The sequence below is a fragment of the Xenopus laevis genome, chromosome 1S (genome assembly GCF_017654675.1).
Source record: "Xenopus laevis strain J_2021 chromosome 1S, Xenopus_laevis_v10.1, whole genome shotgun sequence".
Classification (NCBI taxonomy): domain Eukaryota; kingdom Metazoa; phylum Chordata; class Amphibia; order Anura; family Pipidae; genus Xenopus; species Xenopus laevis.
In genome coordinates, this window is record NC_054372.1 from 190,035,999 (window position 1) to 190,059,781 (window position 23,783).

The 23,783-nt window shown below is 39.4% G+C and overlaps 1 protein-coding gene across 2 annotated transcripts in view; it reads left to right on the top strand.

The window, feature by feature from the left end:
* Positions 1–23,783, top strand: part of atp8b1.S (ATPase phospholipid transporting 8B1 S homeolog) — a 56,363-nt gene that overhangs the window by 27,284 nt on the left and 5,296 nt on the right. The window contains exons 8-25 of one of the 2 annotated variants that reach the window (XM_018244548.2): positions 112–182; positions 3,569–3,651; positions 6,045–6,203; positions 6,303–6,391; positions 7,274–7,470; positions 7,761–7,969; positions 9,024–9,064; positions 9,261–9,414; positions 9,496–9,684; positions 10,237–10,349; positions 12,447–12,611; positions 14,444–14,555; positions 16,053–16,128; positions 17,030–17,165; positions 19,061–19,349; positions 19,599–19,822; positions 20,095–20,178; positions 22,611–22,856. In XM_018244548.2, the coding sequence (XP_018100037.1) occupies positions 112–182; positions 3,569–3,651; positions 6,045–6,203; positions 6,303–6,391; positions 7,274–7,470; positions 7,761–7,969; positions 9,024–9,064; positions 9,261–9,414; positions 9,496–9,684; positions 10,237–10,349; positions 12,447–12,611; positions 14,444–14,555; positions 16,053–16,128; positions 17,030–17,165; positions 19,061–19,349; positions 19,599–19,822; positions 20,095–20,178; positions 22,611–22,856 (2,637 nt within the window). Of the gene's footprint in view, positions 1–111; positions 183–3,568; positions 3,652–6,044; positions 6,204–6,302; positions 6,392–7,273; positions 7,471–7,760; positions 7,970–9,023; positions 9,065–9,257; positions 9,415–9,495; positions 9,685–10,236; positions 10,350–12,446; positions 12,612–14,443; positions 14,556–16,052; positions 16,129–17,029; positions 17,166–19,060; positions 19,350–19,598; positions 19,823–20,094; positions 20,179–22,610; positions 22,857–23,783 lie in introns of both variants that reach the window. The other variant, XM_018244547.2, reaches the window with a different exon arrangement.

The window sequence follows — 23,783 nt, forward strand, 5'->3', positions numbered from 1 at the left end:
GTGTTTCTGTGCTCAGGCCCATGTCATTCTACCAGGCCTCTTGTTTAGGCTGGAATTCTGACCTCAGGAGCGTTCTTGGTAATGAACCTTTTATTGTATGTTCTCTTCCAGGCAGATGTATTGTTACTGTCAAGCTCGGATCCCAATAGCTTGTGCTATGTAGAGACTGCAGAGCTGGACGGGTACGTTTACTTTTCTTCCCATGGATAATTTGATTGACCGTTTCATTAAAATGATGTCCTCCACTGTCACTACTTTGGTAATCCTTGCCCCAACGCAAAATGGCTGTTTTGTTTCTCGCTTTTGGAGGGAAATATTGTAAAAGCAACAAAAGGTTTGTTGCTGCCCACCAACCCTCAGCAACCATGGCATAATTATTATTCACTGGCCTAGTGCTGTTGGAATACTGAAAGCAAGTATCTGGTTGCTATGGCTTGCTAGACATGGGCAAACTTAACCCTTTTCATTCCAGGTGATGTGGCATAGATTAAAGGGGAAAACGTAGTCTGCTGCCTGTTTATTCCTCTATAAATGACTGGTAGGGTGTATACTGTGTTTTTAAACACCAGTTGACAAGAATTGAATTGAAATGCCTTTATTTGGCAACCAGCACATTTGGAATGTTACAAATCTTAACAAATCTCCACACACATCAGTAAACATTGCCCTTTTACTCTGGCCAGCCATTTTGTGACGTGCTGTGTGTGTGTCTCTCACTGATCACCTGACAGGAAGAAGCTCTGTCCATTCATTGGCTGATGTAACCTAGTGTGTATGCATTTCCCTTGGTTTGAGTGAGAGTACAACTCCTTCTTTTAAGAACATGATCTTATTATTGTTGGAGGAAGAAATATATTTAGAACCCAGTAAAGCAAAGGAGACGGAGCTATACTTTATAAAAAGGCCGCTCCTGACACCTTGCCTCAGATGGCAGTGAGCAGCCAGTTACCAAAAGCCCCGGAAATCCAGCTCCACTCGTGCAGAGAGTACTATTGCTCTGATTATATTAGTGATGCAGGTCCCTTTGACCCTCCTTGACCCTGAGTGGGGGACGGCATTGGAGCTGGCGGCAGCCCCAGGATCATCCCTTTATATAAACCATACATGAAGCCTGTAGGCAAAGGATTCCCCTGTCCCCTCATAGTGTGTCCCTACTATACAGAATTAAAGACATACATGGTGGCTAAATCTGTGGAGGTCACGGCTTTATTTAAACATTTAGGCAAAAAGGACTAGGTACACCCTGACCCAAGCTGTGGCTCCTATTATCAAACGTAGGCTCACTGCCTGTACCATAAAAACAAGAGAGCAGGGATCATTTCGCCCTCAGTAACCAAATGTAGCCCATCCACCTGCTCCCAACATTGTGCGTAAATGGCACTAACCTGGCTAGAGTTGCCACCTTTTTGCCCGCTGCAGTCCGGGCAGGGCCGTGACGTGGCGGGACAGTGAAGTCAGGGGTGAGGCTATGACGTAGCAACAGGTCGATTGGCCTGTCGACATGTCAATTATCGGAAATCCTGCCCGGTTTTCCTAATTTGGAAAAGTTGGCAGGCAATTTTGACCCGGCAGCCCTTCATAAAACCAGGCTGTCCAGGTCAAAACCTGGCAGGTGGCAACCCTAAAGCCGGCCTCTTGCATAACTATGACAAGACCGTGCAGTCAAAGTCTGATCCACACCAGTGACGCGACAAAGTTTGGCCTGCACTGTATCTGTCTCTTTTTCTCATGTAGCCGCACTGAAGCCTGTTATCTCCATACTGTATTGTAACAACATACAGCAGAGTGTCCAGTCAGACCCGGACAAAGGCCCGGGGCCTAGGGCAGCAAGACTGCAGGTCGCCCAGCCATCTGCATGCGCATATACGCACCTGATGGGGGACAGGGGGTTGTGCGTGACGTTTGCGGGCGCTAGGACCCTGCAGAGCAGCCTCGGGGCGCCGAAGGCAGAAATCTGGCCCTGTGTCCAGTAATGCCTTATAGATGACAATATACAAATGTGAGTCAAGTGAGTAAGTGTTAAGTCTAGAAGTAAATAAGTAGATCACATTCCAGCTATACGTGCTGCCTCCACATCAGGTTATAGATAGTATACATAGAATGGCCAGTGTATCCACTTTCACTCTGCTTTTAAGGTGGCATACATGGCTTCGTTATCATAGGACAGATGTGTTTTCATATTTATGTGACTCTAAAAGTGGCACCCAGTAAATATTTAAGGCGAGGTGAATGAAAAGAGATACAATCTGCACAAAGAAATGAATACAGTACAAGCCTTCTTCCAGCAGAGCTATTCACACGCCTGCAATATATACACAGCGTTGCACAACAAACTCAGAAACGTGAGAATACACCTCCCTCTACCACTGAAAGCAGAGACATGCAAATCACTCCTTATGTTTCTCTTGGGCTCACTCTGCAACGAGAATTACTGGTTCACTAGCACAGATACAGCCAGGAGTTCAGTCTCATTCAGTACACCCACTGTTTCGGTCTTGTTAGATCTCATTGTTACACAAAAGGGGTAATTCGCTTTAAAGGGGTGGTTCACCTTTAAGGGCAGGCCCGGATTTGTGGCGAGGCCACATAGGCCCGGGCCTAGGGCGGCAAAAATGTAGGGGCGGCATGCCGCCCAGCCGCAACCCTGCCCCCACAGTGATCCCGTGATTTAAATTGCGATCGATGTTGCTTCACGCAGCCGGCGCTAGGACCATGTAGTGCCGGCAGGGGGGGGGGCGTGCGCAACAGAAGAAGTCGGCGCTTGGACAATGCGGCCTTGGGGCGGCGCAATTTGAAATCCGGCCCTGTTTAAGGGTAAGGGCACACCGGCAGATTCGGGGATATTAGTCACCCCGGCGACTAATCGCCTCTTTTTCGGGGAACCAATCTCCCGAGCTGCCTTCCCCCTACCTTCCCGCCATCTATAATGAAAAAACGCCAGTGGGATGGCACTCACGAGGAAACTTCGGGAGACTTTGAAAACGAATGGGCCGCAAGTGCCATCCCACTGGCGATTTTCATTATAGCCGGCAGGAAGGTAGGGGAGATTGTCGCCCCGAAGAAGAGGAGATTTATCACCGGGGCGACTAATCTCCCCGAATCTGACAGTGTGCCCTTACCCTAAATTAACTTTCAGTATGTATAACTGGATAATTTTTTTTATAGTTTTTGAATAGATTTACTTTCTTTTTCTGACTCTTCCCAGCTTTCAAATGGGGGTCACTGACCCTATCTGAAAAACAAATGCTCTGTAAGGCTACACATTATTGTTATTGTCACTTTTTCTTGCTTATCTTTATATTCATGTCTCTTCTTTTCATATTCCAGTCTCTTATTTAAATCAATGCATGGATGCCAGGGTCATTCCAAACAGGACAGGAAATATTAGATCAAAAAATCAAAACCACTTTTTAAACCACAACAACATGACATAAATGAGCAGCACCCAAGATCAATATTTCCAAAACCAGAACACACAAGGATAAATATTTACAGGGTGGTAACCTGGAAAAGTGATCTAAAATCAACAGTGCAGAACTAATCATTCCTCTTATGTTTGTTGTTTTAGGGAAACAAACTTGAAATTTAAAATGTCGCTGGAATCAACTGACAAATATCTCCAAGGCGAAGAAGATCTGGCCGGGTTTGATGGTAATGGTTCATTTAGTTGTACATTTTTATTGTAGTTTTTGTAGTTTTAATTTGTCAACTTGTGGTGATCTTTGTAGGTTTTACCAGAGAGGAGTATAGTTTGCACCAGGTCTAGTCCAATCATTGGAGGATGAAGTCTCCCCTTATCAGTGGTGTAACTAGATGTTACTGGGCCCCACATCATTGCTAAAGGTGGCCATAGACGCAAAGATCCGCTCGTTTGGCAACATCGCCAAACGAGCGGCTCTTTCCCCGATATGCCATTAACGAGCATGGCTATATCGGGGGTAATCTGATTGTTCGGCCGTATGGCTGAACGATACGATTACGATGCGCAATGGGCTCCGGTGGGATCGGTCAGGGCAAAATCAACCCTGACCGATCGGCCAAACGACCGATCTCCCCGGATGAAAGATATCGGCACACGCCACACACGATCCGAAAATCGTACGAATCCTCGATTCTGTGTGTCTATGGCCAGCTTAAGTTGACCAGTTCTAACCAGATATGTTGAAGTTGCCCATTTATTAAGGCCTTATTTGGTCCCCTTCACTCCTGCCCCCTCTTAACAGCAGGGTCTCCATTCTCTGTAGTTACGCCCCTGCCTCTTATACAGAACTAGACTCTTAGGGGCAGATTTACTAAAGGCCAAAGTGACTAACACTGGTCACAATTCTCCAACCTTACCACTTTCTGGCACTTCACCGATTTATGGGTGCAGGCATAACTTCGCTAGCGAAAGAGACATGCTAGCAGTCATTTGCACTCTAATGGACGTTACTCCGCAAATTTACTAAGATTCGGATTTTACTGAAAGTTACCACTTTCGCCAAACTTGCCTTCGCCAGCTCAGACCAGGCAAAGTGTACTGGAGTGCATAGATCTTCCTCAATCTTCTGTTACTTACATCATATTTTTTAGTGGAAAAAGTTTCTAGGTCCCAAAAAAACTCTGTTCCTTTTTTCTGAGTGATTAGCTGCAAAAGTCCTTAAAATATTTTTTGGGTAACCAGGTTCCCCCATACATTTTCTAACATATGGAACATAAATTATACAGTGGGCTCATGTGTAGGGCATTATAACAACTCTATTGTCTTTATTAAGGTTCCCTGGACTTGTGCTGCAACATATAGGTCCATTCAACTTTATAATTTCCCGCCGTATGCAAATTAGCCTGAGCGAAGACCTCTAACAAATTTGCGCTAGGCAGAATTGAACACTAGCGCATCTTCGCTTTGATTGCCGAAGTAACGTTAGCGAAAAATTCGCCAGCGTTCGTCGCCCTTTGCATTTTAGTAAATTATCTTTGCCTGATCTAATTTTCCCTGGTGAAGTGTTCCAATGGCTGCGAAGCCGTTGCAGGTGAATTTTCGCTGCTTAGTAAATTTACCCCTTAGGCTCCTCACACAAAACTAGGGGTCCAAATGAAGCAATAAATATAGCAACTTCCTACAGATGTAAGTACAATTTAGGTATAAGTAGTGATGTTTATGCAGTGAAATATATAGCGAACCTCCTACTATATTCTTTGTTTTTTTCTGGGAGCTGTAGTTCAGGAACATTCATAGGTAGTCAAATTCATGGCTTTCAATTCCTATCTTAGGAAAGCAAAGGGAAAAGTCTTCTAGTAAAGAAACTCAAACTAGATGTTAGATTTGCAGGTGAATTCAATACTGAATGTAAGAGTGAGCAACGTGATGCTGCTTTCATGGCTGCAATCTACATTCACTTTGGATCCAATCTCAGCTCAAAACCCTGAAGGGATGTTCCCTTGGAATAAAGGCAGATTGTTGGAAAGGCAGTCAGGCATGGCCAAGTAGTTCCTCAAATCACCTCAAATGCTTTCTAGCCAGTTCTTTAAAGAGACATTCTCAGAAAAAAAAAAAAGTTTGTATTTAAGTCTCTCTGTCAATAATTTATTATAGCCCTGTATAATTTTTTTTTTTTTTTTACCAAGCAGCAGATGACTACGATTCCAAAATGTACAGTGCTTTCATACCGACTTCTTTTTTGCACTAAATCTCTTGATTTTAGAGCTGAAAAAAACAGTGGTGTTAGTTAAGTGCTTCTAGTGTGCTCTAATGTGCTCTAATGTGCCATAGAATAAAATAACGCTGCACCGCTAAAAGCAGTTAAACGCTTTCTGTCAACTTAACACTGATCTGTGCAAAAACAAATGTAATATTTCTCTTGAGTTTTTTCTTTTTCTCAAGATTTTAATCTGATCATATGAGGAATTTGAGACAAATCACATTTGCTGTTGGTTTTGGCTGACTTGACATTTGTAGTGTTCCACTATAAGAAAGCGAAAAAAAATTTAAATATGAAACAATAACTATAAAAAAAACTGATTCTAGTGCAATACAAGAAATAACCATGTCTTTTCTGCAATAGGTTTGGTGGAATGTGAGGAACCAAATAACAGATTGGATAAGTTCATTGGTACCTTGTTCTGGAGAAACAGAAGTTATGGCCTTGATGCTGATAAAATTCTGCTTCGTGGTTGCACTGTCCGAAATACAGAATACTGTCACGGATTGGTCTTATTTGCAGGTAAGTTTAATATTTAATATTCTTTAGGGGGGTAACTTTAGAAATGGAATAACTTGTAAGGTATTAATTAAATAAACTGCGGATACGTTTCTCTTGTAGGTGCCGATACCAAGATTATGAGAAACAGTGGGAAAACCACATTAAAGAGAACAAAAATTGACTATCTAATGAATTACATGGTGTACACGGTAATTAATCATCTAATTATGCATTTTCATTTTCTACTACATGCCTAGATTTCAATTCCATGAAAACCAGTTACGGTGCCTTTATTTTTAAGTCTTCATATTGTTACTTTACTACGGAAACTAGATTTTGTCAAACTTCATATTTAACATCTTGTGAAAAACAGTGAACAGAAGTGTAAAAATAATGTCATAAATCCTACTGAGCTCTCCGTAAAGCTGGTGGGGTACCCATAAGACTGACTAATGGACCTCCAGTTGGAGAACCCCAATCAAGGACAATTCCTTCTAAATTCCATATCTCTAGAGATCTGTAGGACATTGCTACTTTAAAGTGGACTCGTCACCCAAACAAATTATTCATAATCCTATTTTATCACATTAGTCAAGCAAAATAAACTTTAATTACACTGTATAAATTATTTGAATCTTGTTTCCTTCTGTCTGGGAATTCATAATTATAACAAGCAGGCAGCAGCCATTTTGTGGACACTGTTATTAAGACAAGTCTTGTATCATCTCAGAATCTTGTTTGTGCACCAGAATGGGGGACCTGATGTCCATCCCCATGCCCTGGCTACACAATTATACAGTAAAGAGAACTGGGGGAATATGTGGAGAGCAGTGACATGTAGGAAGTGCTGAATGGAAAGTGAAAGTAATTGTCTGCCTAAGGCATAGAGGAGGGGCAGACAATATTTGATTGACAGTTGAGATTTTTAAATGAGCTTACAACAGCTATGAATGCTTCAATAAAAAATATAAATTGTATTTCATGTTTAATTTGAAAAAGACTTGTATTATATAGCTTTTTGTGTCTGGGTGACAGGTTCATTTTAAGCATTTCTTTCATATTTACATATTGATCTTTTTTTTCTCCAATAGATATTTGTACTTCTGATCTTGGCGGCTGCTGGACTTGCCATAGGACAAACATTTTGGGAAGCACAACTAGGTGCCGCTAATGTTTCCTGGTATCTTAATGATGGGAAAGACTATACTCCCTCATATCGAGGATTTCTTGCGTTTTGGGGTTACATCATTGTATTGAACACCATGGTACCTATTTCTCTTTATGTTAGGTAAGACTCAACCCTTTATCAGCCCTGACTAAGTAAAACTGGTTGGAACTCAACATAATGTAATGTGATGCAGGAAATCTGGGGTTCCCATGGGGAATCGTTGAATCAAGAAGATTCCTCCTGTAGCCCTTTCATACAGGTCCAAACCCTGCAGCACTCCCTTTAGCAGTAACAACTTGGTACCTTTCCTAAATCCTTTCCTAGATATAGACACATTACAGTTAAGCAAATGTATTTAATCATTTTGCCAGAAAGACCTAATTCTGTGATCATTCCTTCTAAATATCTAGCGTTGAAGTTATTCGTTTGGGTCAGAGTTACTTTATCAACTGGGACCTTCAGATGTACTACAGTGCGAAGGATACGCCAGCCAAAGCGAGGACTACTACTCTAAATGAACAGCTCGGTCAGATCAAATATATCTTCTCCGATAAGACTGGGACATTGACACAGAACATTATGACATTTAAAAAATGCACAATTAATGGGAACACTTATGGTAGGTTATTGTGTAGATGTGTTATCCTGTAACTGTCATAAAGGAAGAATGTTAAGTGACAAATACATATCAGGAGCGCTTTCATCTTTTACCCATGTACAGGGTGAAACCACAATTACTTTTACTTTAATTTCTGTAGTTCCTTGATGTCATTAAAACCTCCCTACATGCACCCAACCCCCTGTCTATAATTCTGTAACCTGGACATGGACATATGTATATTGTCCTCTTTTTGGCTTCATACACAAGATTTTGTGATGATACAAAGTTTGATAACAGTTTCCACAAAATGGTACCAGCCTGTAATTGTAGACTCCCAAAGAATAAAAAAAAAAACAAGATTTAAATAGTGTAAGTAAAGTTTATTTACATTTACATAAAGTTTATTGCTCAACTAACAGGATAAAATAGGATTTTGGATTATAATTTCAGGTGGCAGGTACAATTATAAATGAAAAATAATAAAGACTGTAATATGGGGTTTCCTGAAATTCATAATATAATACATGAGTAATTCTGCTGTATAACTCGGCATTCAGTCTTGTCCCTTTATATGGTCACAGAACACCTCAGTGACTTCTAATATCCTTATCATTTACAGTAGGGGGTACATTATCCCTTATAATAAATGAGTGATACTCAGAGTTCCCTGTATAGCTCAGTCTTCAGCCTTGTCTATATATTGTCACAGAACAACCCCTCAGTGACTTCTAATATCCTTATCATTTACAGTAGGGGGTACATTATCCCTTGTAATAAATGAGTGATACTCAGAGTTCCCTGTATAGCTCAGCCTTCAGCCTTGTGCCTTTATATGACTCCCCAGTGACTTCTAATATGCTTATCATTTATAGGAATGTGTATATAATCTCGTGAGTGGTACAAGCATCGTACCAAGTCAGTAATTTCAGAGCTCCTAATTGGGATTTGGCCTTGAACACCAACAACCCACTGCTTTGGAACCCCTGTTTTGGGCACAGAGCTCCTTGATGATGTGCAATAAATATACCTAAAAGCTGTACTTTAATTTACTGGCCCTTTATTTTTCTTGCAGGAGACAATACAGATGATGAAATAAAGTCAAGCCATAGCAAGGTAAGTTACCTGGGTATTACCGCTGTAGGGAAAAGTGATCTAGACTTTAATGAAGGGATTACCATTTAATCACCATAAAATTACAGGTGGCTTGAGAGAAGGATTTTAGTTTTGACCAGGGCTGGTTGAGCCAACAGAGCTTCCTGTCTCATGTAATCACATCTCTGTATTGCTCATGGTCTTATCTTTAAAGCAGGTGGACTTCAGTTGGAACCCATTGGCTGATCCCAGCTTTACATTTCATGACAACTATCTGATTGAGGAAATCCGGTCTGGAAAAGACAAAGACGTTTATCAGTTCTTCAAGTTACTCGCTCTGTGCCACACCGTGATGGCAGAGAAGACAGATGGTGAGTTGCATTTGACATATCCTCCATGACCAATGACTAGTCTGAATTGCAAGGTTAAATTCCTTTCTTTGCTCACAACAGGGGAACTAATCTACCAGGCCGCATCTCCAGATGAAGGCGCTTTGGTTACAGCAGCCAGGAACTTTGGTTTTGTATTCCTATCGAGAACCCAGAGTACAATCACCATAAGTGAACTGGGGCAAGAGAAGACTTATGAAGTTCTGGCCATCCTGGATTTTAATAGTGACCGAAAACGAATGTCTATAGTAGGTGAGTTGTAGGTGTGCATTATGTCTTAGGGCAACTGCAAGCTTTAGGCAAAGACAACCTGCAAACCTTCTAATAAATGGGTGTATGGGCACTCCAGCTGATCCAGCCAAGCTGTTTAAATGTGTTTTTATGAGAGCAATGGCATGTTTTGTCATGACCAAAGTTAAAATAGCCTCTGCCTACTTTGGGTTGTATTAAAAATTCAAAAAAAGCTGGAGGACCAAGAGCTAAATGTACCAAAAACACAGAAATTGACCAGCACTGGGGGAAATTGGCCCAATTGCAGTAGCCCATTGCAGCCACGGCACAATCAGCTTTGTCTATTGCTGGTGGAATAACAAAAATTAATTTCCGACTGATTAAGAGTTACTGCAATGGGGCATAAAATAAAAAAGTGTTCATAAATAAGCCCCAGTGTGACTCTTGTACATTTCTAAACATTTTCTGAAGAATGGGTCTCAGTGTTGCTTTTTGTCCTACATTAACCCAACCCAAGGCAGAGTTTTTATGTTTTTCTTAATAAAAAATATTTTTTGTTTCTTGTCGTTAAAGTGCGAGAGCCTGGTGGCAGAATCCGCCTTTACTGCAAAGGGGCAGATACGGTGATATATGAACGCCTACATCCAGATAATCCTGTCAAAGATCAGACACAGAAGGCACTTGATGTAAGTCTCTATTCTTCTAGTTGATACTGTATATTGTCTATGTATATTCTGCAGTAACGGCAACATTTGTAGTGGCTCAGTATGTAACCCTTACCTGACCTCCATGATATAGGCAACAATGGTCATATCTCATATGTTTTAAGTAACTTGGCCATAATAGCAAATAGGAATTACTCTGCCTATGGCATACCTTACTAAGGGTCAGGCCACACAAGCAGATTTGAGGAGATTAGTCGCCCCAGCGACAACTCTCCTCTTCTTTGGGGCAACAATCTCCCAGAAAAAAGGAATGAGCCGCGTGTGCATTGCCGCAGGCGATTTTCATTTTAGCTGGCGTAGGGCAGGGGGAAGGCAGTTCGGGGAGATTGTCGCCCCAAAAAAGAGGAGATTTGATGCTGTGGCGACTAATCTCCCTGAATCTGCTTGTGTGCTCGGACCCTAAACTTGTGAGGTGAGTGTTAATCAAATACTCATAGTCTTTGTAGTAGCCTTTATGCAAAACCACACTACAAAGAATATAAATTTAAGATTTAATCTGAAGTTTACCATACATTGTAATGGGTATGTTAAAAATGCACTGGTAAAAGTGGGGTGTTTGCTTCAGTAACTCTAATATAGTTTATATAAACAAGCTGCTGTTGTGTAGCCATGGGGGCAGCCATTCAAGCACAGGATACACAGTAGATAACAGATAAGTACTACTATAGTTTATATAAACAAGCTGCTGTGTAGCTATGGGGGCAGCCATTCAAGCACAGGATACACAGTAGATATTCCTTTAAAACACTTTCATTTTTAGATGTTACTGTTCCTTTAAAAACATATGAGCCTGTAAGGTGAAGCACACTACAAAGAATGAGTATTCTATTACTAATAATTGATCCATGTTCACTGTGGTATGCCATAGGCAGAGCACTTGCCATACAGTATAATGGGAAGTTACTTAAAACCACTTGATTAAGGGCTTTTAAAATAGTTTTTATGATTAAAATGGCTGGTGTGTATAGCCAACACATAGGGGTAAATCATGAAGGTGGCATTTGTCTGTACTTTTTCTTCTGGAAAATAGAAGTAAAAATCAATAGTAACAATACCAGGAAAGACTTTACCTTATATTAATTTAGGATAGAGGTGCTCATGTAACATGCACTTACCCATACTTCCCAACTGTCCCGTTTTGAGCGGGACAGTCCCGCTTTTGACAGCTCAACCTGCAGTTCCGCATTTGTACTGAAATGTCCCGACTTTCTCTGCACAGAACAGCCAGAAAAATATGCAACGTTTCTAATCTAATTGGCTATTGGCGGGAGAGCGCCCAGAACAGCCACCAGATGCACTAAGATACTTTTGTAACAATTTTGAGATAAGCAATCTTAAGAATTAAGATAAACAAGTCTCTTGGGAGAATTTAGACTCACAGCTTAAAGGGCAATTTACCTTCATTAGCAAAACTGTAATAACTTCAAACTTTAATAAACTGCCATATTTTGTAAAATGAACATGGTAATTGGGGGGTGTGGCCACAAAAATGGGTGTGGCCAAAAATGTCACCGCGCTACCGACGCCAACTCATTTTGTCACTCTTTTTATTTCCAAAATGTTGGCAGGCATGCTTACCAGCATTTGTTTAAACTTCAGCATGTGCATCAACAATGTAAATAATAAAGCTGATTGATGCTCCCATCCAGTGGTATAACTGGGTAGTGCATGTTGTGTACTACTGTGCCAGTAACATACATTTTTTTTTAAATTCGTTAGTATGCAACAACAAAAAACACAGACTAATAAAACTTTGGAATCGCTAAGTCTTTATTAAGAAATAACTTACCGAAACTCCGCTTGCACTCCTCTTCAGAAACGGCAACAGGGCGACTATCCATCGTGCAGCGCTTGATTTATCCTCCCCGGCTATCTCCTATAAGGAAGGCAGGGAGGAGAAATTGCGCCGCACGATGGATCGCCGGATTGCCTTTTCTGAAGAGGAGCTGTAACCGCAGGAATTCCTATTGATCTTCTGTCTTTGACATGTTTTCACTAGTAGGGGAAATGGTTTGGGTAATAGTGATCAGAGAACATTAAATTTAATCCCCAATACAGATTTTTGCTAATGCCAGCCTGAGGACCCTCTGCCTTTGCTACAAAGACATCAGCAAAGGGGACTTTGAGATCTGGAACAAGAAATTCAATCAAGCCAGTGTAGCTACAAGCAACCGTGATGAAGCGCTTGATAAAGTCTATGAATTGATTGAAACAGACCTAATGGTAAGGGACCAGCACCATTTCATCTATTGTTCATTTATCACAATTACACATTTCCACCACAGAAAAGTTTTGTGGTGTTCTTACCTAATATCTACGTTTCAATATACATTCATTTCACCTAAAGTTTTATGCAAATGTAATCAGGGGAGCTGCAACCCCCGAGTTACCATGGGTAGCAAAAAGCCCCTCCTAGTAACTTTAAAGCATAAGTAAACCTTTAAAATAAGTGAAATACAAAATTGATAAGGGGGGTATTCTAAGCACTTTTGCAATGTACATTAATTTATTTATTTTGTTTTTATTCCAAGATATTAAGGGATACATGTACGGGTTTACTGCGGGTCGACCTCGCAGTGCTCCTCGCGGGTGGCAGGCGGGTGCGTGTTGAGCTCTTCTCCTGCTCTCCCCGCCACCTTCAAATGCCGGCATCCGACTTCCGGGTTCCGGTTTTATAGTCTCGGCAGGGCGGCGCAGGTCTATAAAAGTACCCTTGGAAGCGGGCACGGGTTGGAGCAGGGCGGGTTAGGGTTGGGTGCGGGTCAGGGAAACCCTGACCCGCACATCACTAATGTACTGTTAATATGAATGAATTTAGTTCCAACAGCGCCATCTGCTGGTCAGTTTCCCACCAGTCTGACCACCAAGTAGTCAAGGAAGTTGTCATGAGAAAGAAAGAGGCTGCTCTGATGTTCTTCTGCTTAGGAAATATTTCAGAAAGGTTTCTAATTCTTTCCCTGAGCAGAAGAATGTCAGAGCAGCCTCTTTCTCTTTCCTAAAAAATTCCTTGACTACATTGTAGTCAGGAAACTGACGGGCAGATGGCGATGTTGTAACAAAATAAATTCATATTAACAGTACATGTATCCCTTAAGAAAATAATGAATGTGAATTACAAAAGTGTTTAAAATAGCACCCTCATCAATTTTACATTTACTTATTTTAAAGGTTTATTTATCCTTTAAAGGATAAGCGAACCATTAAAATAAGTGAGTGTAAAATTGATGAGGGGGCTATTCTACGCACTTTGGCAATGTACATTCATTATTTATTTTCTTTACATTCCAAGATATTAAATGATGCATGTACTGTTAATATAAATTAATTTAATTACAACAGCGCCATTTGCTGGTCAGTTTCCCACCAGTCCAGGAAGTTGTCAGGAGTTGTCAAGGAAGTTGTCAGGAGAAAGAAAGAGGCTGCTCTGATGTTCTTCTGCTTAGGAAAAAACATTAGAAATCTTTCTCAAATTGTCCCTAAGCAGAAGAACATCAGATCAGCCTCTTTCTTTCTCCTGACAACTTCCTTGACTACTTGGTGGTCAGACTGGTGGGAAACTGACCAGCAGGTGGTGCTGTTGTAACAAAATTTACTTATATTAACGGTATATGTATTACTTATAGTCTTGGAAAAAATTAAGAATGTAAATGACAAAAGTGCTTAGAATAGCCCCTCGTCAATTTTACATTCTCTTATTTTAAAGGTTTACTTATCCTTTATGCAAAAAAAAACCCAAAACAAAACCTTTTACAGAGGAAAATTTTATAGGTTTGTTAATTCTGTATATTTATATGTCCCCTAAAACCAGGGCATCTATTTCTCTGAGATTAGATCTTATTCTAGAGACTCCCTTTATCTTCTGATCCTCCAGCAAATTCAGTTTACCCAAGGAAGGCTTGTCTGAGGAAGAAAATATTACATAAATGTTCTTTCTCTTATGTAAACACAAGTCTTGCATTTATCTCAAGACTCCATTTCTTCTTTGCCTTGTGGGTTTTCTCAAGTGTGACTGTTGCAATTTTACCCTAATTACCGTCAATTTTCTTATGTAACAGCTATTGGGAGCTACAGCTATTGAAGACAAGTTGCAGGATGATGTGAGCAGCACAATATTCAACTTGGCCCGTGCTGATATAAAGATCTGGGTTCTTACTGGGGATAAAAAAGGTAGGAGTCTTCTCTATTCCCTATACTGTTATAGCAGACTACATTCCTCTCTACTCACAGTGACTCTACAGTTTTGTGCACTAGGATGGAATTACATACGGACCATACAAATTAGTGATGCACTGAATCCAGGATTCGTTTCAGGATTCTGCCTTTTTCAGCAGGATTCAGCCGAATCCTTCTGCCTGGCCGAACCAAATCCAAATTTGCATATGCAGATTAGGGGCGGGAGGGAAATTGCGTGACTTTTTGCCAGAAAACAAGGAAGTAGAGAATGTTTTCCCCTTCCAACCCCTAATTTGTATATTCAAATTAGGATTCGGTTCGGTATTCGGCAGGATCTTTTAAGAAGGATTCGTGGGTTCAGTTTAATCCAAAATAGTGGATAGTGGATTCAGTGCATCCCTAATACAAATACATTTGTAAAGATCCTTTAAAGGTGAAGGAAAGGCATTTTCTACTTGGGATTGCCAAAAGTTAGGCACCCCAAACGATGTATTTACTTACCCGACACCCTGGGCCAGTGCTCCTATCAGCAGAAAACTGCTTTATTCCAGCGAGCACCACGAAGCGATCTTCTTCTTTCTTCTCATGGCTGCACATGCGCAGTAGAGAGAAAAGCCAAACTTTAATGAACAAGCCGACTATTTCATTCTACTGCGCATGAGCGTGGTGCTCTCTGGTATAGCCCCGGTGCAGTTTTCTGCTGATAGGAGCACTGGCTCAGGGTGTCGGATAAATGGATAGAATCACTTGGGGGTGCCTAACTTTTGGCACCCCCCAAGTAAAAACACCTTTCCTTCTCCTTTAATTATTATACAATTCGTTTCTGATTATCCAATCATCAAAGCAGCCGCAGCACTTCGGAATTGTTGAATGTAGTTGGTGCAGGATGTCTGTGAATGTATAAGCCATCACTAGAAGGTTTAAAAGAAAAATACATTTGAAAAGAACTGTGAATTCGGAAAAGCAAAAAAATACATTTCATAAACAAAAATACTGGGTACAAATTAAAGGGATGGTTCCCCTTTAAGTTAACTTTTAGTATGTTATAGAGTGGCCAATTCTAAGCAACTTTTCAACTGGTCTTTATTAATATTTATTGTGAATTATTCTCTTCTGTAAGGCTACAAATGTATTGCTATTGCTACTTTTTATTACTCATCTTTATATTCAGGCCTTTCCTATTCATATTCCAGTCTCGTATTTAAATTAGTGCATGGTTGCTAGGGTAATTTGGACCCTAGCAACAAGATTGCTGAAATGGCAAACTGGAGAGCTGCTGAATAAAAAGCTAAATAACTCAAAAAACACATAATAAAAAATGAAAACCAATTACAAATTGTCTTAGAATATCACTCTGCATCATACTAACAGTTAATTTAAAGGTGAACAACCCCTTTAATTATATATGAGAGGTATATTAAAGTATTATATAATTGATGTACTAATAAACTGAAAATGATCTATAGTAACATAATCCCCTATTTCTTCTAGAAACTGCAGAAAACATTGGATATTCTTGCAAACTCTTAGATGATGATACTGAAATCCTCTATGGAGAAGATATTACGTAAGAAATGTCAAGTATTTTTTATTTTTTTTTAAAAAATGAAAATTGTGATTTTGCTCTACTTTGAAAATATTGAGGAGAGAAGAGTTATCTGATGCCTTTTCTCTCAAAATTAATTTTCAACTGACTATAGCCAGTTTGCTGAAATGACCAGCAGGTGTCGCTGTGGTTTAAATGCCTTATGTTAGCAGTTTTATATTGCTAGTACCTTGAAAACTAGAAAAAACAAATTAGAAGAACACTTGTTCTTTGATGTTTGTTTGATGGTTGTACTTGTATATTTGTGGGAATTTGTGTGTGTAATAGGGGAATCTTCAGTATTTTCAGGGCAAGAATAAAACACAACTTTTTGGTGTCTGTAATTAATTACAGGTATAGGATCGGTTATTTGGAAACCCGTTATCCAGAAAGCCCTGGATTATGGAAAGGCCACCTCCCAAAGACTCAATTTGAATCAAAGAATTCACATTTTTTTTAAAAAAAATTTCTGTTTAATAATAAAACTGTAGCTTGTACTTGATCCCAACTAGAAATAATTAATCCATATTGGAAGCAACACAATCCTATTGGGTTTACCGTTTATGTGATATTTTAGTTGATTTAAGGATTAAAATTACCCCTTATCCAGAAAATCCAAGGTCCTGAGCATTCTCGATAACAGGTTCCATTCCTGTATATAGTAGTCCTTTGAGGGGGGTCATTGTGGGATTCTGGGAGCTTTAGCCGCTGTAGATAATCGGCAATCTCAGCTGTTGCATTCCCAGGAAAATAAAGGGCCTACAGGGAGTAACTAACTACAATTTAAAAGCCTATAAAACAGAGGTTTGGGGAGGGGTGTATAATGGGCTCAGAAAGTTTTGATTTGTGTTAACAAAATAAATAAATTAATCTGTGTTTGCAGCGCTCACTTACAGACCCGAATGGAGAATCAGAGAAACCAAATGGCTGGGAATCAAGGAGCAACTCTAGGCAACCAAGTGGGACCCTATTTACCTTCTGATAAAAAACATGCACTAATCATAACCGGTTCCTGGCTGGTACGTACATTAGAAAAAATAAGAATAAGATGGTGGTTTTTAATAATGTAAGTGCTAAACTGCACCACTCCAGTCATTGATAAGCTGATGGTAAAGAAAAAGAGAACATTTCTTGATTAAAATATGATTTTAATTCATAATTTTTATGTTTACTCCCATTGAAAATGTTTTGTTGCGTTCTATGCATCCATCTGATTTATTCAATGCATCAAACCTACGTCAGAGACATAATGACAGGGCTTTCCATTCTATTTTCTTTCATAGACACTTGTGCTTGAGAGCAGCGTATGTTCTTAAGCGGCTGCATGATAGCCAATTCATTTTAGCTCTCATTAGGCCAATCCATAGGGAAATAGAAGAATTATTTAGAGTGACTCAGTGTAAGTTGGATCTGATGCAAAGTTGCATTGTATGATCTCTTTCTGAGACACCTGGTCAGCACAGCAGCACTGGTCACATGCAAATTTGAGTCATACCCATTCCCAATATTTCCAGCATCTCTTGACTAAATGTAGGAATGTTCTTAAAAATATAATTATTTTCTCCAAAAAGCATCGGTTAATAGAATTCTGCACTGAAATCTATTTTTTAAAAGAGCAAATAGATTATTTTACAATTAAATTTGATATTTAGCATGGGGCTACAGGTGATGTTTCCCAGGTGCCCCCATCCGTGTGACTTGTGCTCTTATAAACTTCAGTCACTCTTTACTGCTGCACTGCAAGTTGGATTGGTATCGCCCACTCCCTTCCTCCCCCCCCAGCAGCCTAACAACAGAACAATGTTAAGGTAACCAGATAGCAGCAGACACCTCTGCTGAAGGATTCATCTGACTGAACTGATAGTGCCTGCATGGGCTAATAGCACTGCTGCTACTGTCCTGAATTTTAGTGGGTGAACAGGTAAAACTGCCTATTCTGCCTGAAAAAAAGTTAGTGGCTTCAGGCACTTCTCTGCCAGCTAAACTACACAATACTTTGGTGAGGAGCACTCGCCAAACATAAACGCAGCATGCCTCGGTGCAGGTAAAATATGAATAAAATAACAAAAAAGTACCGCACTCAACAGGCTGTTACATGAACTGATTTTAATAAGCAAGCAAAAGAAATTTCAATGTTTTGATCACATCACTATATATATATATATATATATATATATATATATATATATATATATATATATATATATATATATATATATATATATATATATATATAAAAATATCCGTGAAAGGCAGTGGGAATTTTGGGCCCAAATACATTAAATATAATGAGAGGCAATGATTTCTAACACCCCAAGCCCCCTTACCCTACCACGAAACCGCTTTCCTGAAGGCTGGAGAAGATTTGAACATTGGCGATGTTACAGGCCCAAATGAATGCTACAAAATGTTACAGATCCAAATAAAGCCAGAAATCAATTGCATTGCTAAAAGTGCTCCCTAGTGGTAGAAATGAGCATAGCACCCAAGCAGGATTAAACCCCCTCTTTTGTTATTGCACGGCCTGGGTCGTATTCAAGTGCAATGAGAAGGGGAACAACAATAACTGCCTAAAGTAATTCTACTGTGCCAGCACTGGCTCCTTCTCAAAGCTCAGAATTAGGTACAACGTACTGAGATGGCTGCCTCCACACCAATATTACAGCTAAAAAAAATATATGTTGGTTCAAGAATGAAATATTAAATGGTAGAGTGCATTATTTGCAATGTAAAAAGTGTAATTTAAAAATAAAAAGTAAACCATAAAAATCATGACAAAATCCCTTTAGTCCACTCAGCAACTACTTTAGGTTCTGTTGCTCCCATTGTGACATCTCGACACCACTGCAACCTTTTATAAATATACTTGAAAAATAACAACTTAATCCTTTTGGTTTGGTCTTTGGTGTGACAGAATGAAATTCTTCTTGAGAAAAAGAAAAGGAAAAAGAAACGTCTGAAGCTAAAATTTCCCAGGACCAAAGAGGAGAAAGAGCAGCAGCTGGCGGACAAACTGAAAGCCTATGCAGTGAAAGAGAAGAGGCAGAGGAGCTTTGTTGATTTGGCCTGTGAGTGCAATGCCGTTATCTGCTGTAGAGTGACTCCCAAGCAAAAGGCCATGGTGGTTGATCTGGTGAAGAGATACAAAAAAGCTGTTACATTGGCTATTGGAGATGGTGCAAATGATGTTAACATGATTAAGAGTAAGTATGAAGCAATGTCACGCAAAAAAAAAGTATTTATATGACTGTCCCATGCTGTATTAGTAAAAGCTACACTTTAAAGTTTATCCCAAGGCGATTGCCCCGAGTGCAGCCCAAGGCCATTGCCCCGAGTGCAACCCAAGTTCATCACCTTATGACAAACATGTCCCTATTTGTAGACCTTTTTCTAAAAAGGCATGCATTTACTAACATACTAAGCAACTCCTTATGTGTCGTCGTATGTTACAGCTGCCCATATTGGTGTCGGTATAAGTGGACAGGAAGGAATGCAAGCTGTTATGTCCAGCGACTACTCCTTTGCCCAATTCAAATACCTTCAAAGACTTCTACTGGTTCATGGGCGCTGGTCGTATATACGCATGTGCAAATTCTTACGCTATTTCTTCTACAAGAATTTCTCGTTTACATTGGTTCACTTCTGGTACGCTTTCTTCAATGGATTTTCAGCCCAGGTAAGCAAGTGTTCATGGAGAGGGCAGTGAGGTTGTGGAACACCCTGCTGGATGTTATTGGGATTCTGTTTAAGAGTTGCATGAATGATTAATTAAGCATAATATCTACAGCTATAGTGATCTTAACATCTACAGTTTAGTATAGGAAAGTGAATAAACAATCTTATATTTGTGAGTGTATAGATAGGTGTGTATAGGTATGTGTGTAAATACATATATGTATATTTAACTGCCTGAATTAATTATTTAAAATGTTTTCTGCCTATCTCCAGACTGTTTATGAGGATTGGTTCATAACACTCTACAATGTTCTGTACACCAGTCTTCCTGTTCTCCTGGTTGGCTTGTTGGATCAGGTATAGTATCTAACTAGAACTTTATAATCATGGTGACCATGCACACCCCTTTGTATATTAGTGCTATTTAAATGAAGGTGTGTATGTGTGTGTATGTATGTATGTATGTATGTATGTGTGTATGTGTGTGTATGTATGTATATATATATATATATATTTGTACTTCAGTCTGGGGCGAGCATTCTATATCATCTGCGTGCAGTAAAAGCAGAGCAGACAGAGCAACAAAAGTTAATTTCTTTTTCATATTGTAGCTTATTTCAAAGAAATGTAAGGTATTTAAAAAGTATTTGTCTGACATTTAAGGGGTGATTTGCCTTTGAATTAAATTTTAGTATGTTATAGAATGGCCATTTCTAACAAACTTATCTAAATTGTCTTTTTTTAAATATTTTTTTTAATTATTTGCCAGTTTCTTAAAACTCTTTCCAGCATTCAAATGGAGGTCACTGACCCTATCTAAAAAAATGAATGCTCTGTAAGGCTACAAATTTACAGTTATTGCTACTTTTAGTTCTCATTTTTCTATTCAGGCCTCTCCTATTCATATTAACATTGTGTATGGTTGCTAGGGTAATTTGGTCCCTAGCAACCAGATTGCTGAAATTGCAAACAGGAGAGCTGCTGTATAAAAAGCTAAATAACTCAAAAACCATAAAAAATTAACACCAATTGCAAATTGTCTCAGAATATCCCTCTCTGCATACTTAATGTTAACCCAAAGGTCAACAACCCTTTAATTGCATGCAATCACCTTAAAAAGTATATATATGTACATATAGTATAGAATAACAGCAGTGTGCTTAAAAAAAGTGATTAAAGCTCAAAATCCTTATAATAGATTTTATTTCCATACATACAAATGCATTGGGAACACTGCACATTTAATTCCAAATTATGAAGAAAAAAGGATCACATTTGTGTTAGAAGAAAAGGAAATATTAGGCTGTTCCAAAAAATAGTTGCATGGAGTCCACCAACTTCCAACAACCTGTTACATTTCCACAATTCTTCTGCATTTCTTGCTTTTGCCTGAAAAACAGTATTTTTGATGTCACCCCACAGGTTTTCTATTGGATTAAGGCGCGAGTATTGGTTGAGGATTAGCTCAGTGAGTCAAAGGAAAGCAAAATCTTGAAACATTTTTTTAGTTTATACAGTGAATGTTTGAGTTTGCAAAGAAGAATGCAGACACTGCTATTTCTTGGAACAGCCTAATATTTCCTTTTCTTCACTTTCTGTAAAGGAATCGCACAAATTTGATCCATATTTCTTCGTTTTGATTTGTAATAAAATGTGCAGTGTTCCCAATGCATTTGTTTGTATGGAAATAAAAGCTTTTTTGAGTATTATTCACTGTTCACTGTTATTCTGAACACAACTGAATGTGTGTTTATATAAAAGCACTGAGACTCTTTATTAATTTGCACAGCAGTTTACTTAAAGGAGAAGGAAAGGTTAAAACTAAGTAAGCCTTATCAGAAAGGTCCATCTAAATATAACAGTAAACCCCCAAAGTAATGCTGCTCTGAGTCCCCTGTCAAAAGAAACACTGCATTTATTTCCTTCTATTGTGTAAACATGGGCTTCTGTATCAGACTTCCTGCCTTCATCTTAAACCTCATTGCCCTGGGCAAGAGCATGCTCAGTTTGCTTCTCTTCCCCTCCCCCTCCCTTCTCTACTGTAATCTGAGCAGGGAAAGACTCAGGCAGGAAGTGATGTCACACCATGTTAATACTGCAGCTCCTATCCTAAACAGACAGAGAGTTCCTAGAGCTTTTTACACAGGTATGGTAAAACATTCTACAGAATAAATATAGCATTCTAGCGTGCACTATTGTAGCTAATCTATTGGCAATAAAATGCCTCCGTAGCTTTCCTTCTCCTTTAATTAACATTTATTAAAAGTTGCAAAGTTTGCACAAGGGGAATAACCACAACCTTTAATCAGAAGGTAGGTGGTAGACGTCTCATCTACTGAACACGAGTATATTTAGTAATTTTTACAATGTTTGCACAAGTAAGACACAGCAACCAATTCAATGTTTGTAAATGCTACCTGCAAATTGATTGATATGGGTTAGTAGTAGAGATGCTGCCTCATCCCCATATGTATTCTACGCAGCCATGCAGCAAACCGTTGGTAGCCGAGGATGAGTAGAGTATAACAGTGCTTTACTAGCAGGTTCATGTAGCCATTACACTTCAACAGTAACTTCTACTCTAACAATATAAGCTGTATAGAAAGTATACACAGTATAACTTGTGTACAGTGACACCTACAGGCCATTTGTATAAACACCACACATTCAACTTGAGGTTGTTATTAAAGGAGGTGACAATCCTAGTTACTCATTCTGGTGAACATTTTGTGCCACTTATTACTGATCCAAAAACTGCAAAACTAAGCATCTTTTCTCTTCCTCTGCAGGATGTGAGTGACAAGCTGAGCCTTGCATTTCCTAATTTGTACATACCTGGACAGAAAGATTTGCTCTTCAACTACAAGAAATTCTTTTTGAGTCTGTTTCACGGCATTGTTACGTCGCTCATTATTTTCTTCATTCCATACGGAGCTTTCCTGTTAACCATGGGGCAAGATGGAGAAGCACCTTCGGATTACCAGTCGTTTGCGGTCACAACTGCCACGGCGCTCGTCATAACGGTCAATTTCCAGGCAAGTTGATAGTTGTTCATCTACCAGTTATTGTGCAGGCTGCACAGTGGGTTTGTTTAACACAGAACAGTAACAGCTTCAGAAAACAGTTATGTTTTGCTCCCCAAAACCATGAAAATTGCAGTGTTTTTCGTTGCTACAGAGAGCATGATGGATGGAAATGTTTTTACAGTGAGAAGCTTATGTAAAAAAAACCTGTAGTTTTAAATAAACTCAACAGACATAGCCTGAGGATTCTAATTCAAAAACATTATTATTATTATTTATTTACACAGCCCCCAACAATGACCATATCTACATCACATGCATGCATATGACAAGTGAGCTGGGGTACTTGTGCATATATCCTGAGGGGGGCAGAACACTTAATAGGGGGTTGTTTTATTAGAAAAATACTATTGTTTCAATTTTCAACTGTCATTGCCAGTGCCAATCTCCGTCCTTCACAAAATCTAGAGAGAGCACAAGAGTGTTATGACAACACTTAAAGGGCATGTAAAGGAAAGAAAAGAAAAACCCATTTTTACTTTCTTTAATGAAAAAGAAACCTATCTCCAATATACTTTAATTAAAAAATGTGTACCATTTTTATAAGAAACCTGACTGTATGCAGTTTCCCCCTTCATTTACTGCTGTGGATAGGAATTGTCAGACTGTTCCTAACTGCTGGGCAGGGAAACAATCATACTTATGAACAGCAGGGGGAGCCCCCGCCTTACTTCACAGCCATGCAGAACTAAAGCAGCTTTGTTTGTTTCCCTGTAAAGTAGTCGGTGAGATTTTTATTGGATTTTATTTTGCCTTTACATCCCCTTTACTGTTTCCAACTCCAGCTGTAGGGACAAATATCAAGGAGCCAGATTCAAACAGATAAACTGAGATTCTATTTGGAGGATTTCTTTGCTGCAGCCACTGGTTCTGCAGAGT